Genomic DNA, 15,541 nt, shown 5'->3' with positions numbered 1-15,541 from the left:
CAACTCACGTGTTGATGGGCTTGCTTACTTAGTTTCTCCCATTCCCTCTCCAAATGTAGGCAAACATAGGGGAATACATAAACATTTCTCTTAGCTTTCGGTTATGTAAATGCCAAACCAAACGAGGTGTCGTTTGTGCTGTACTGTGCCGGCTTGAATAATCTGAAGTCATTTCCGATGCAGGTCAATGCGTTTGTAATAAAATATGACTGGGCAATATTAGAGTTACCATAAAGGAATCATGCTAAATATTTCTACTGATACGTCCACTTGCTCGTCCAGTGCCCTATGTTTCTTCTGGGAGGAACTCTGAGGAACTGATCCTTTAAGCTCTTCTTTCATACTGCCGTTCCCGTTCCACCTTACATTTTCATCCACATTTACGGCAGCTAAAGTTTCATCCCTCAGCTCAAAAGTTAAAGCATTTGGTGCTTTTCTTTCCGGCCTGTCCACAGTTCAGTCAAGTTCAATGAATGCTCCCTCCTTTTCATTCGCTGTGTGAACCGGGGTGTCACTGCCATAGCTCTACGTGGCCTGGACACATGTGCGTAAGGGGCCTGTCCGGTGGCCCTGAGCCCTTGAAGGTTCCAAATTCGCTTGCACAATGAAGTTCTCTATCCATCCATACATTGCTTATCCATTATTCATTCACAATAAATAGCAGAGTACGTTATTTTTTCTGGTTTCCGAATTTCGACTTGAAATAAAGGGCATAAATTTTTATTTCTGATTATGATTTAAATTTTTTCGTGGCGTTATAATTTCAGTTACTAGTGTCACTTAAGTCTTTGATAGCATGTACGATTGCACGCGCCATTTCCAGCTACAAAACTGAGGAGAAGGACGAATAAGAAGACAGGTAGCCATGGCGTCGCAGTCTCCTCGTAAGGCTCAGATCGCGTCACCCTCATCGAAGCGTTCCGCCGGCCAGTCGCCCTCGGACAGGCGCAGCACAAGCCGTCCCACGTCACCCGCAAGTCCGGCCTCGCCTAGAGTGTCCGCGGCTTCGCCGTCGGCTGGATACTTCGACATCCCGTCAACCGATCGGCGCTCTCACGTTGAGTCGAAGAGCAGGCTGTTGAGCTCGCTCGCAGCCGGGTGGGCAGGATCGCTGAGCATGGGCGTCGCCATCGGCTACTCGCTCCCCGCTAGTCGCAGCCTCGGTCGAGCTAGAGGCACCGCTTCCGACGGAGAAGGCACTGGCCAGGCAGTGTTTTGGTACGAATTTTGAAGACGTACTGTTTTTTTAAGTGATTCAATGTTTGCGGCCGCCGTGAACAGTCCCATAAATAAGCAGAGCTTTCTGACTCGTTCTTTAATGTTTAGCTTGGAACCACAGACGCAAAAGAAGAGAAAGAAAGCTGGCCCTATCAGTGGTAACATTTTAACTAAATTGTAATCCGTTAAATACTCCTATCTCAGGGGCATTACCGAAGTCATGAGCTTCGCCTAGGATAATGTTGCACCAGGCACCATCCAAAACCGCCGATTGGTAGCCGAGGTTTGTAGATTGAGGAAGTACATCCGCAGCATGCTAAATGAGGAAACTATTTTTCTCTATAAGTAGCGGGAAATTAAAGCTAGATTTATTTTAAATTGACGTTTTCACCTGTGGTGTTAGGTTATATAAGCGTTTCCATTACAAACCACATTAGTACGAAACGTGCCTTATGCAGGTGGCGTGGAACGCCTCGAAGGGAGGAGGCAAAGTAGAGGAAAGGAGAGGGCACGTTGAAAGTGAAAAGGGCACTAGCCGGTGGAAGGCGACAAATGGCCAGATAGAAACGGCGGTCGCGAAAAAGAAACGAGGGGAGTCTGTGTTTCCCGTATTTAATTTTTAGAGTGGAGAGGGTGCACTGCCTTTCACATGGTTAATGACGGACTGCATCACACTACCCGCCATCGTCGGGGGGAACACTAATGCTAACGCATACTCTCCCGCATGAATCGCAATGACGCCCTGTAACTTTGTTTTAAGAGTTCTGACGTGGATATTATTCTGTGATTATTTTGTTCCATTCAGTGAAAAAGTGTTTTTATTGGAGCGTCATTCAACTGAACTCTACAATGTTCAAAACCCTGTGCCTCTGCTTGAACGGGCGACACCATATTACGGAAAAAAATGCGCCCACGCGTTTTTAGGGTTTACCTTCATACCTGACATATAGCCCTAGGTGAGAGAACAACATATATGCATCTTATTTTACAACATATATGCATCTTATTTTACAACTTAAATGTACGTGCAACACTGCGCACTATGGCTGAAACAGGAAGGGAAGAGGACGTGTTAGAGGCTGCGTTTTTTCTGGAGGCGTCAGTGCAGTACGACTAAAAAAGGCTGCTCTGGACTTGGTGCATCTGGGGTTGCCGCACCTCAATGAAAGTAAGGTGTAGTAACCCTCATGAGTTGTGCACTCTCCATGCACTTTACAGAACACAACGGCAAAAGAAAATCTCACACCCTCCACAGCCGCCCCCTTTCCCGTTTCTCTGTTCAATTCTTCATCTTCGATTTCACGGCGTGGTTCCGGTATCCACCCCGGTTAAGAGAATTCGTCTGCCATTATTTCCCCAAACGTCATGCCCAAACACTCCAGCGAGAAATCGAACAAAGGGGTTCTTCCGCAGGTTCGACTCAGTGCTTCCACTCGGGGCGCTCATTGGGGCACTCGGCAGTTCCCTTGTGGCGTTCATACTGGGTCGCCGTTGTACGCTTGCTCTGGGATCTGCGGGCTCGCTTGCCTCGTGGCTAGCCATCTCCTGGTCCTCCGCTGATACCTGGTACCTTCTCACGGCAAGAGGTGCACTAGGACTCTGCACAGGCGTCGTTTCACTGGCGGCACCTGCGTACATCGGCGAAATCGCCATGGCCAAGGACAGGGGCAAGCAGGTGAGCTGGGGTGATCGTCTCTCTCTCCGTCTCAATGTGTTTTGCATGTATTGCGGTTAATAGGTGCAGTACACAAGTGATGATATCTCTCGGGACAAGCGTTGACAGTTAAGCTTGGGTACCCTTAGTGGTACGGCAGTGTGGAAAAGTTGCAAATCATCGCCCATGTGACCCAGAGGCACTGTCCAAACCCTGATGGAGCCGCCGCGGTGGCTGAGTGGTTACGGCGCTCGGCTGCCGGCCCGAAAGACGCGGGTTCGATACCGGCCGCGGCGGTCGAATTTCGATGGAGGCGAAATTCTAGAGGCCGGTGTACTGTGCGATGTCAGGGCACGTTAAAGAACCCCAGGTGGTCGAAATTTCCGGAGCCCTTCACTACGGCGTCTCTGATAACCTGAGTCGCTTTGGGACGTTAAACCCCCATAAACAATAAACCAAACCAAACCCTGATGAAATTGGAGCCTACACATTTTAGAGCACAGATGACAATGGCACATTCGTGGGCGGAGTGGCGTGTGATGGCGGCGCTGTAAACGTAAGACTGAGTTAAAATCGTGAGGAGGAGGGTTATGAAACAGTGAGATAGTGGTAGCACGAGCGAATATAACATACTGCGTTAGCTTCTACGAACTGTTCTATGTTGGCGTCGCAACGGCACCCCCCCCCCCCTCCCCCCGATCCTCGCTATGAGTCCGCTCAAGTAAGAACCCTGAAATCATTCCAGAAAAAGAGAGGCGGAACAATACACAGCGCGTGGAGGGTATGGGGAGCAAATACACTGCTCGAATTGGTTTTAACCTTCTTACTGGCTAATTGATTTTGTGAGAAAGTTTTTTGTCACAACTGTTGTACAGCATCCGCTATGAGTCTTTGTTCTGGAGAAACGTGTCTCAGCAACAGAGAGAAGACAGGGCTTATCATTATTGGCGGATGAAGCCGCAAGCGCTCACCTCTTTACCCTTGGCGCAGTGTGGCGCTCACCAGACGGGCATCGCGGCAGGCATAATGTACACGTACGCTCTGGGCCAGTTCATCGACTGGTCGCAGCTGGCCCTGTGCTGCGCGGTGCCGTCCATCCTCACGGCGGTCCTGCTGGTGCGCGCCGTCGAGTCTCCGCGCTGGCTAATGGAGCAGGGTAGGCGTGGCGACGCCCAGGCAGCGCTGAGGAGGCTGCGCAGATATGCCTCTTTGGCGGACAGCGAGTTCGAGGTAAGCAGCTGCGCAAGTCGCGCTACTGCGATGACGCTGATTAGCACGCGTGGAAGAATCAACAGCTGATATTGCACTTTGAAACGGGAGCTCGAGAGAAAGAACGGTGAACATGATGTGTGCACGGGTCCCCTAAAACCCGCAACAAAGATGGACGGGAAAATGCGCACGTATTGCTCGTCCGCGTTTGCATCGGGCCTTACTGGCGCTGCACCCTCATTATGAAAAATCAGTAACCAGCCCAACAGCAATTACATTTTCGCGACGACAGCAGTACTGGAGGCAAGTCATAGTCTAGCGCGTGGACGTTTTGACGAGAGACATAAGTGTTTGCCACTGACGTCGAAGACGCCGTGCAGCTGCAAAACACCTTCAAAAGTGTGGCCTCATTACACATCAAGGATTGAGGAGTCGGGTTTGCATATTAGGTGCAGATTTGACATATTTATTCGGAAAGGTGTTAGCGTAAAGTCGTCACGTCTACAGTAGCGGTACAAATATATGCGAACAGCGTGGCACCTACGCTCCAGCTTTCGCTGTTGTGTTCATCGCGCTTGTACCTTGGTGGTAACGAAAACAGGCTAGAGTCGACCATGACAAAATGAGTGCCTTTTTCTTACCGTCCAGGTACAACAGCGATGGAGAACAGTGGTGGGCGTATCCGCCGCGGTGTTCGGTGCACAGCGGCCTAACCTGCTGCCCTCCTTGTTTGGACAATATTTAATGCAGCAGCAAACGCATTATAACTAATTGCTTTCAATACTTTCGAGTTGTCATGGTGCTAGCCGAGGCACTCTAGAAACATGGCTGGGCTTTTATTTCGCTTTACTTTTTGTTCGTGTATCGCAGAAAGTACCCAGTGTTTTAGCAAGTCTGCTGTTCTCGTGGTTATCGCAGCATTTTGACCTCATGGTATTTCCATATCGTTTCGTCCGACAGCCAAGTTTCGTGGATTGCACTATGTTTTAAAAATAATAAATTAGGCGCATTGCCTCCACAGAGAAAGCGTTTCTGCAAAATTTAAATTTCCCAATTCTTTGCGGTACCTTCAGCGACATGGATAAGGTCGAAAATTGCTTTGGTCTTTGGCGAAATTGCAAAGAGATAACGGTGGTGACATGACAGATAAGTGCGCCAGCTTACTTTCTGCCACGGGAAAATAAACTGGTTTGGCATTGGAATGGTTTGGTTTATAAGGTTTTACGTCCCAAGGTGCTTCAGGCTATTAGGGACACCGTAGTCGATGTTTCCGGTAATTTAGACGACCTGGTGTTCTTTACCATGCACGGGCATCGCACAGTACACGGACCTACAGCATTTAGCCTCCATGAAAATGCATCCGCCGCACCCAGGATCGAACCCGCGTCTCTTGTGTGTGCAGTCGAGCACCATAACCACTGAGCCACCGCGGCGACGATATCGGAATCAAGCGGGAAAATTATTTTGGCGGTCAAGTATAAAAATTAAAAAGTGCGACATATTTTAAAATTTTGACGCATCGCACTCAGATATTTCAGTTCCCTCGAAATATTTCCTGTTATAATATTATATCATATTGCCGATTATTTATTGTTTCCAAAGCAAATTAGTGTCCTAATGTCACATCATTATGATCCGCCTGTTTACGCCCACTGCATAACTAAAATCTCTCCCATATCCCTCCAATTAATCCTGTCGTGTACTAGTTGGGACCAACTTTATACGCGCAGACTTCCTAATCTCATCCACCCCCTGGTACGCTAGCCTTCACTTCGAATTTACACCTTCGCTTAACTAAGGCTCTTCGTGCACATTTCTAGCCACCTATTTGCTCATAAGACACCCCGAGTTTCTAAGGCTCTTCATGCATATTTCTTGCCACCTATTTGCTCATAAGACACACAGAGTTTCTAAGGCTCTTCATGCACATTTCTTGCCACCAATTTGCTCATAAGACACACAGAGTTTCTAAGGCTCTTCATGCACATTTCTTGCCACCTATTTGCTCATAAGACACACAGAGTTTCTAAGGCTCTTCATGCATATTTCTTGCCACCTATTTGCTCATAAGACACCCAGGGTTTCTTAGATGTCGTAAAAAGTTGCCGGAACTTCACCTTAAGCGCGCAAACTTAACTCATTAAGCGGGTAGGCTAAGTCAAAGGGAGGGTCTGAGAAAATACTTGCGCAGCTCAAACTATAATGTACATCTTTTCAGTGATGAAAAAGTTGGCTGCCATTTATTTATACCTTTTGCAATCACTGGGCAGCCAGCAATCACTTCAAAAGCGAGTAGTTGAAGGCGACAACTGCGACGCCCGTTGTGAATGAATTCTCTACTCGCGACGTAGAAACTCCCATCCACTGCACATCCCCCTGCTCACTTTTGTTTTTGCTATGAGGCAAGCATTCTTCGCATGATCGGAGGTTTTTAAACACACTCATCGCAGGTGATTGAGGTGATCTACCCGAAAACACCGATGCCCATCCTGCATTACATGCTCGCTGTGGTTGTAATCGTGTCCCAGCAATTCTCCGGCGTCAACGTCATCATGCAGTACGCCACGGGGCCCCTGCAGGTCCAGTTCGGGGCGACTCCGCACGAGGATTTCATCTTCCTCGCAATCATACAGGTACAGGCCCACTCTCAATCACGCACAGCACGAAAATGAGGCCGCCTTATCGCACATAAGAAGGTTGCACAGAACAAACTATGCAGATCTGTGCCATGCCGTACCTTGCACTCAACTTAGTACTATTATTGTGGCTGGAATATGAAGCAAAAACAGATCACCTACAGCTAAAGCTAAAAGCGTTCTCTCCTAATTTTGTCATCATTCTCTCTACGGGTATTTGCGCAGTTGCAATTACTGGCAACCTTAACCTCAACCTCTTGTTTGCGCAAGCCTTCATTGTTGCATTCCTGAACATTTGTTTAGTATTTTTTTGTTTAGCGAGGTTTGTTAATGTCCATCACATCATAGCAGCCGGGCAAATAAGCAAAGATTTTTGCACTAATTTGAACAATGCCCACATACGGTTTATTTTAAGTACCGTTTCGGTCATACAGGAATTAATGACAGTCAGCAAGTAACCAGGTAATCTGTAAGGCTGTAACTATTAAAATCGCTAATCCGAACAAGCTCTGCACCCAATTTGCTTCTTCCGGCGAGACGCGGAAGACCAGCGGCTCGCGTCCCGCACAAAACGAACAGCCGCGGAGCAATAGCCACAGAGTCCGATCCCGTCGCTGCCTTGTGGCACTCGGTTGTCACGTTGAAGCTGCTGCCATTTACTATACTTGACCATTTGCCATCAGCGAAACCAGCTTCTCGTCATGTATGCCCCTCTGTAGCATGCCAAGTTGTAGCAGCGCCATCGCCGGCGGCAACGCAATGGAAGACGGGACAGAGTAAGGGCCCGGCGCTGTCCGCGTTTCGGTCTTATTGCGCAGTGACCTTGACTGAACGAATTTGTTTCCTCTCCAGGCAGCATCGAAATCAGCCGCGGCCTGTGTTTACCGCGCCGTGTTTGTGTTCTGCTAGCAATCTTATCAGTAGTATACATCATGTTGTAGGTCTGCGTTTTACTCATGTTCCTAATTATATCACGTATTCGTGATGTCAGCTACATCTACAAAACTATAGCGGAATATCCTTTAGGCGGAGCTAAGTAATGTGAAGCTTTGGGCAAGTTGGTGCGATATGCTCTGGGAGGAATGGCGCAGCAGGACAAGAGGTGTTGTGCTTCTGTTTTCTTCCGTCCAGGCCTTTCCATGGCTGGAATGGCGCGGCAAGGAAAGACGAGTTGTTTTTTTGTTTTCGTTCGTCCACTTTTTTGCAAACGGGAATGGCGCGGCAAATGGGAATGGGGTCGAATGCGCCAAATAATTCTTAATGCTCTTAAGTTGCCTTCGGTACCAGATCGTAGCTTTCCCAATGCTATTTGCTCCGCAGTTGGTGACGACAGCGATGTGTGCTCAGCTGCTGGACCTGGCGGGGCGCGTGAGGCCGCTGGCGGTGTCGGTGGCTTTGTGCACGGGCAGCATGATGGTTCTGGGTAGTGTCTACTTTGCGGCAGCAAACCCCGCCTATGCAATGGACAGCACACTGGCATCTAACCTGATCTTCGGATCCAAGGTACCAAATAGAAATGTGGTTTTTTCTTCTACATTCAAAACTTGATTACAAAAATAAATTGTAGTTCCAAAATGTAGAAACTCGCTTCCGCTACTATCAAGCAAATTTAGATCAGAACGCAATTTCTTTGATATCAGTCGCACTGACCCATCATGAGAAAATGAAACAGGCAAAACATATATTAAAATATACCTTGAATTTTTTTCGGTTGTTGTCCATGTGGCAGACGTGTATCTCCTTCACTTCAACAAGGCTCTTTCCAGGGTTAATTAGTTTCTAATAAGGGAAAATATTGGAAAGAAGAAAGCGAGAAAGCGGTGCCGTAGTGGAGGACTTCGGCATAATCTGGGCCACCTGGGGATCTTTAACGTGCAGTGAAATCGCACAGCACACGGGTGCCTTTTTGCGATTCACCTCCATCGAAACACGAAAAAAAAGGGGGGGGGGCAGGAGGATGCTTGAAAAGGACAAGACACAGCTGCATACATATGCTTCATCCAGCAAAAAGAAACACGAATACAGCAAGGATTCAACGCATGCGTGAGCCATTTTCTCCTTTACTTCTTTCATTACTGACAGGTCCAGCAGGAGCTGGCTTGTCTACCATTCTTAAGCCAAAAAGATCCCAGTTAAAATAACCAAAATTTCTGTTCGCGAAGTGGTTTAATTGTAATAGCGGGCCCGTCATTTCAGGGCCCTCAGTCATGGAAGGAAGCAAGCTGAAAGGGGTGCTGGTGCAGCTGGATAATTTGGGACGGTAGACAACTTAGTGATAGTAGTTGTTTCTCTTCCGGTCCCCTTGCCCTCAACCCTACAATATTTCCAGCTAGGGCTCTTATTTCCTGATCTCAAGTATTCCTTTTTCTGGCAATGACTAATGGGTCCGACTGAAAGCGCGGGTGGTCTGTTTTGTCAGCAAAAGCATCCGAGACGCGTAACTAGTACGTGCGGCTCAAGAACGAGGCTGGAAAACACTTCGAGTGCGAATAGATGTGGTCTGTATACGGGTGCATGTAGGCTGGAGCGTCAAGCGTCGAAAACGTTCCTTTCGGCCAGCACGAACTGTAAGTCCTGCACAATAAGGATGGGAATGAAGAAAAAAGTTTTTGGGGTTTCGCCTCATTCCTAGGAAGGGCGAAGGAGCTCCTGTCTCCTGAAAGAATACGACGGCAAGATAGAGGAGCGCTAAAAGAAATGCAAAAATTGCACTAAGTTTGGTCATTAACACTGAATTGTGTGTGACTTGAGGAAGGCATTGCTTCCATTGTTGTTTCACTTCAAAAAAGAAAGCAAAAACAAATAATTTCCTTTGACGTGACGTAGCGTATACATTCTATTCTCTTTAAGTGCGCCTCTTTGGCACCACTGGCGCAGCCAAGTAAACAAAATGTTCCACACAACGCTTTTTTAGGCTAGCATTAGACCGTCATCAGTACTTCCGCTAATCGCGCACCCTATTTTATGTAGTTGGCAAAGAGCACTGTTTTCTTTTTTTATTTGCGATATGCTGGTGTCATGAGAATACATGTATGCTCCGTTTCTTTGATCAAGGCACCGTAACAGGAACGAAATCTTGCGGATTCGAGTCTTTGACACAAAATTACGCACAACGCCAAAATTACAAAGAGGTTTGGTTTTTGGGAATTTAACGTTGCAAAGCGACTCGGGTTTTGAGGGAGGCAGCAGTGGAGGGCTCCAGAAATTTAAACAACCTGAATTATTTTATATGCACTTGAGTCGCAGAGTAAACGGGCCTCTAGAAATTCGCCTCCATTGAAATCCGACCGCCGCGGCAGGGTTCGAACGAGCGTCCATCGGGCCAGCAGCCGACCGCCGTAACCACTGGGCCATCGCGGTGGCTGATTACAAATAGGAATTTCCCGGAATTGTTAAAAGCAAGACAGCAGGGAAGACGACGCCAGACATCAGGACGCACCTCACACATTTTAAGATTCTGAGCTTGCATCAAAAAGCACATTTCCTGAAAATAATTTTGAGGGAGTGAAATGCATGTTTTAACACGATATCGTTAATGGTTTCGTTCAGCGGAGAAGCCGCCTTTATTGTTGGTGTGCGCATGTCGAGAAAATCGGGATTGATCGAAAGGGTTGTGACGTCAAAACGACGCCACCTATAGCGGTTAATTCAAACACTCTACAAAGATCCTACAGCACAATAGTTATAACGTTAGTACGCAATTTCTCATCGACGAATGGCGCGTGGCGTCATTCCTTCGCCGTTATGTAGTGCATGTGAAGAATGAAAATCAATTGCGCTGAACGAAGAGTGTTCGAGCCGGGACTCACACCGTTGCACCTTTGGTGGTGAGCCGGACGCCTACCCTTCGACCACTAAGGAACGTTGGTTCGGCTTGGTAAATTGAGGCATTGTGTCTCTTGTGATAAATAAAAAATAAAGGGCAGTGTCCATATCTGAGAAGTAATGTGAAAAGAAGACCCCGGGACGCTGAAGAGAGGCGTTAACGCTATCGCGCCGTATCCTTAAGGCGGAGCTTTTCTTTTTGCAAATCGAGCCGGAAAGGTCTATTTGCCAAATTAGAACTGCACCTTAATATTTTATAACGATTACTTGATTGCGTCACATGCTGAACCATATAATTTCAATTTGCTTCCAAAGTTTTGTTTACAAAAACTAAATGCTCCTCAGGAACTGCAAAACTGACAAACATATCGTTCAATTTGTTCGTGAAATAACGATGGGAGCACTCACTATTATTTTGAATCAGAAGATAGACATCGTTATTGGGAAGTAGTGAAAAATTTCGGTTGCTTTAACCGTAATAGGCATTTCATAAATGTCTCTAACTTTAAGATGGATCTGGCCGGTATCACGTACCACCGACCCCGCAGAACTGGTCGAGTGAACTGATCTATTTGTGCAAATATGTATGCGGTGACTGTGGTAAGAATGCAGCTGATGCAATGTCAGTTGTTTGAGAGCGGGCAGTGATACACCAGCTTTCTTTGTAATGCTAGGAATATAGAGGTGAACCCGAGGTTCATGAAGACTCCATAAGGGTGAGCTCGGTCTTGACGCAGGGGTGAACGGCGTTGGAAGATATGCGCGATGGGCTTCAATGACTTTGGCGAATGCAGTACACGGCCTAATTATTGGGAGTGTTGCGAGGTGATGACAAGGAACCCGTGTGAGGTGTCGAATGTGTATTCTCATGGTGTCAACAGCAATGTATGTAGTAACAGGATGTTCCCGGGCAACAAGAACAGTTGCTGCTGTTGATGCACATTTAGGCAGTCCAAGACAGATACGGAGAGCTTGCGCTTGCACACCCATCCAACATCTTCAACTGGTGCGGAACTCGCAGCCTTATGGGCTGCGGTAGAGTTCATCAGTCAAGAACATCCACATGACTGGACGGTTTTCACCGACTCTAAAGCAGCCCTTCAAGCCCTGCAAGCTGCGCTACGCCGCGGGTCGCAGGAACAACTTGTTGCTGAGATCCGTCTACTGTACCACGGCACTGTTTCCAAAGGTCATGACATCATTTTTCAATGGCTGCCAGGACAACGTGGTATTAACGGTAATCACCAGGCCGATGCGGCTGCGCGTCCTGCTCACAACGACGGACTTCCAGTGAGGATCCCAATATCGAGGCCTGACGCTGCCTGTGGGCTTCGCCCTTTGGCGCTGGAGCTCACACTTTCAGCGTGGAACACGGGAGAGTTTTGCAACCTCCGCCTCAAGGCACTGGACCCTGAACAGCGCCTTCGTCTTCCACGTAACTTAGAACGTCGCGACGCAACACTGTTATGCCGTTTATGGATCGGTTTTGCATTTATCAATTACTATGCTTTCCGGATGGGGATAGCCGACAGCCCTGCCTGTGAGAGCTGTGGTTGTGAGGAGACCATCGCTCATCTTCTCTGTGAGTGCCCTCCATTTGCGAGTGCAAGACATACACTGTGTTGTGCCCTGGACCGCCTCGATCCTCGCCCATTAATAGAGCAAAAGATCCTCGGTCCGTGGCCACAACAGTCGACTTCCCTCAAGGCATACGAGGCACTCTTTGCCTACTTAAGAGCGACTTGATTGAGTGACAAATTGTGACAGCGTTGTGCGTGTGCGTGTTCTTTTTTCCCTTCTCTCTTCCTCCTTTTAGTCCCCTAATCCCTCTTCCACAGTGCAGGGCAGCCAACCAGAACCCCTTTGTGGTTAACATCCCTGCCTTTCCCTCCTCCTCATCTATCTATCTATCTATCTATCTATCTATCTATCTATCTATCTATCTATCTATCTATCTATCTATCTATCTATCTATCTATCTATCTATCTATCTATCTATCTATCTATCTATCTATCTATCTATCTATCTATCTATCTATCTATCTATCTATCTATCTATCTATCTATCTATCTATCTATCTATCTATCTATCTATCTATCTATCTATCTATCTATCTATCTATCTATCTATCTATCTATCTATCTATCTATCTATCTATCTATCTATCTATCTATCTATCTATCTATCTATCTATCTATCTATCTATCTATCTATCTATCTATCTATCTATCTATCTATCTATCTATCTATCTATCTATCTATCTATCTATCTATCTATCTATCTATCTATCTATCTATCTATCTATCTATCTATCTATCTATCTATCTATCTCTATCTATCTATCTATCTATCTCTATCTATCTATCTATCTATCTATCTATCTATCTATCTATCTATCTATCCATCTATCTATCTATCTATCTATCTATCTATCTATCTATCTATCTATCTATCTATCTATCTATCTATCTATCTATCTATCAATCTATCTATCTATCTATCTATCTATCTATCTATCTATCTATCTATCTATCTATCTATCTATCTATCTATCCATCTATCTATCTATCTATCTATCCATCTATCTATCCATCTATCTATCTATCTATCTATCTATCTATCTATCTATCTATCTATCTATCTATCTATCTATCTGTCTGTCTGTCTGTCTGTCTGTCTGTCTGTCTGTCTGTCTGTCTGTCTATCTATCTATCTATCTATCTATCTATCTATCTATCTATCTATCTATCTATCTATCTCTAACTTTAACAGATATACTACTGAAAATCCTATTTTCGTAACATCTTAAAAGTATGCTTGTCTTTGTTTTTATAAACTTTGTTACGCAAGCTGTAAAACGCATTAGAAACGACCTGAGAATATGTTGTTTGATTTCTAAACGTAAGCTGAAATAATGACGGTACAATCTGAGCCCTAAGTCAGCTGAACTTTCACCGTTAAGCATACGCATATTAGCGCTCCAGTTCGCTCCTGCAGTCCCAAAACATCTCTTTTCCCTCCGCTTCGCCACCTTGGTTTACTGCTCACCTTCCTTCTTAAAATCTCTCACCAGCCTCCTCGCCCTCTTCCCTACTCTATTCTGCGGCGCAGTGCGGGCACATACCCAACAATTCTGGACGCATGCATTTTCGAGCTTGAAACCATTGATGAATGCAATTCTTTTCATATAATCTAAGATTTCACTGTAACAATCAATACGTCAAAAGATTACCCGACGGCAGTCTTGTTTCTTTTCTCCATTAACGTTTTTGCTATTGTTAAAAGCATTCCCCCTTGGTTTTCAATGGCAGTCTCAACTGTTCTATGCGATTGATGGAAACACTTTAAACGAGATATTTTGCAACACATCAAAAGAATGGACGATTACCTTCAACATTTCAATAACAGTGTCTTATAATTTTCCGATTTTAAAAATTTTGCCTGTTAATGTAGGATATGTTTATCGCGCACGGATGTCTGCAGGTCGTCTTCAGCGCCGCCTTTTCCGCTGGCCTGGGTCCCGCGTCCTGGGTGCTGGCCGTCGAACTGGCGCCGCTGCGCGCAAGCGGCTTCGACTTCGGCAGCGTGTGCGCCTTCTACTGGGCCTCAGCGCTGGCAGTCGTGAGCCTGTTCGCCACGCTGGGAACGGACGCGCACTCCCTGGCGGTGCTTAGCTGGGTCTGCGGCACCGTCACCTTCGCGGGCGGCGTCACCACCTTCGCGTTTGCTCCGGAAACCGTCGGCATCAGCGTCGAAAGCATCCTGATGGAGGGCCAGGACTACAAGAAGAAAAAGAAGAAATCGTACACGGCTGAAGCTGCCACCTCTTCCATCACGCCGCGTCCTGACGAAGCAAAGGCTCTCAGCCAACACAAAGAAAACAGCTCGAGGGCGCGGCTTGGTGTTCCAGCAGCTGAAAGAGGTCACACGGCTGGGGTCGAGTCCGCGGCTGAAGCTTTGGCCGAGGATGACGATAGGCATCAGGAACGGGCTCGGGCACTCCCTGATGAGGTGTTGCGTAGCGGAGCCATCTCGTCGTCCCATAGTGCTCTGGCCTCGACGCCTTCTATCCATATGGCTGGTAGTGGCCGCCAAAAGTAGGCGGTGCCGTGATAGGAAAGCACAAGTGCTCATTGTGTAGGACTTGTGCTACATAAGATGTAGACATGCACTTCTCCGACATGCAAGCCGTTAATATCGCTCACTGTGTCTTCTCTAATGTCAGGCTGCCATTTCATTTTATACATTTTGCGCTGCGAAATTTTAATATAACATTCCCACCTGGTTTCGCCGGTAATTTCACCTGTAGCGCCACGTTTGCTCGTGTATGTTCCTCATTATTTGACTGCACAACCATATAGTTCTTCTCTACATGATAGTGCAAACTGTTATCGTCAATCTGACGATGTTCGTAGCCGTGTTAATCTTTCTTAGTTGAGATATACCTCTTATTTATGCAATAAGCGCCGCAACATCACTTGCGACTACGACCTCTATTTTCTTAGTGCCATTCCGCTACCAGCAAAAATCGCCCAGCTTAATCCACGGTGGGTGTACACTCAGAATCCATAATTACAGTCATACTTGCAACGTGCTATAATGCCTGCCTTGACATTCCTAATAAAGTTTCACTAGCGCAGTTTTTTATGACTGTGTTCAAGCACTGCCGTTGATGGCCACGGTCGATAGCGATGGCGTTGCACATCCACGTAACTCTCCAGCTCCCTCCCGCGCGCGCCTGGCACTACCTTTACCGTCGTCGGCTAGCGTGCGCCCTCACTCCTGATCTCTGACCAAGCATAGCTCTTTCCAGAAACTAGGTGATCACACCGCATACACAGGCCGTCCTCCGCGCATAGTGAAACGTTCGTCGTCATCGGGCGTAACTTGCGGTCGTAAAACGCTTCGAAAAGCATGACGGAAACACTGTGAGCGTTTTTGTCGTATCCGTGAACAGCACTTTTTAAGTTACGGGTAGCCATACAGCGGAAGAACAT

The 15,541-nt window shown here is 46.8% G+C and overlaps 1 protein-coding gene across 1 annotated transcript; it reads left to right on the top strand.

Moving 5' to 3' along the window:
* The first annotated feature begins 865 nt into the window (after positions 1-865).
* LOC144134200 (uncharacterized) lies at positions 866-14,645 on the top strand. Its single transcript, XM_077667158.1, has 6 exons — positions 866-1,098; positions 2,437-2,893; positions 3,863-4,102; positions 6,532-6,714; positions 8,038-8,220; positions 14,028-14,645. Exons 1-6 carry the CDS (start codon positions 866-868, stop codon positions 14,643-14,645), a joined length of 1,914 nt encoding a protein of 637 aa, XP_077523284.1.
* Positions 14,646-15,541: the final 896 nt, after the last annotated feature.

Source organism: Amblyomma americanum, chromosome 5 (genome assembly GCF_052857255.1).
Source record: "Amblyomma americanum isolate KBUSLIRL-KWMA chromosome 5, ASM5285725v1, whole genome shotgun sequence".
In the NCBI taxonomy this organism is placed as follows: Eukaryota; Metazoa; Arthropoda; class Arachnida; order Ixodida; family Ixodidae; genus Amblyomma; species Amblyomma americanum.
Note: the sequence above shows the minus strand (reverse complement) of the source record. Positions and strands in the feature narration are given on the sequence as shown.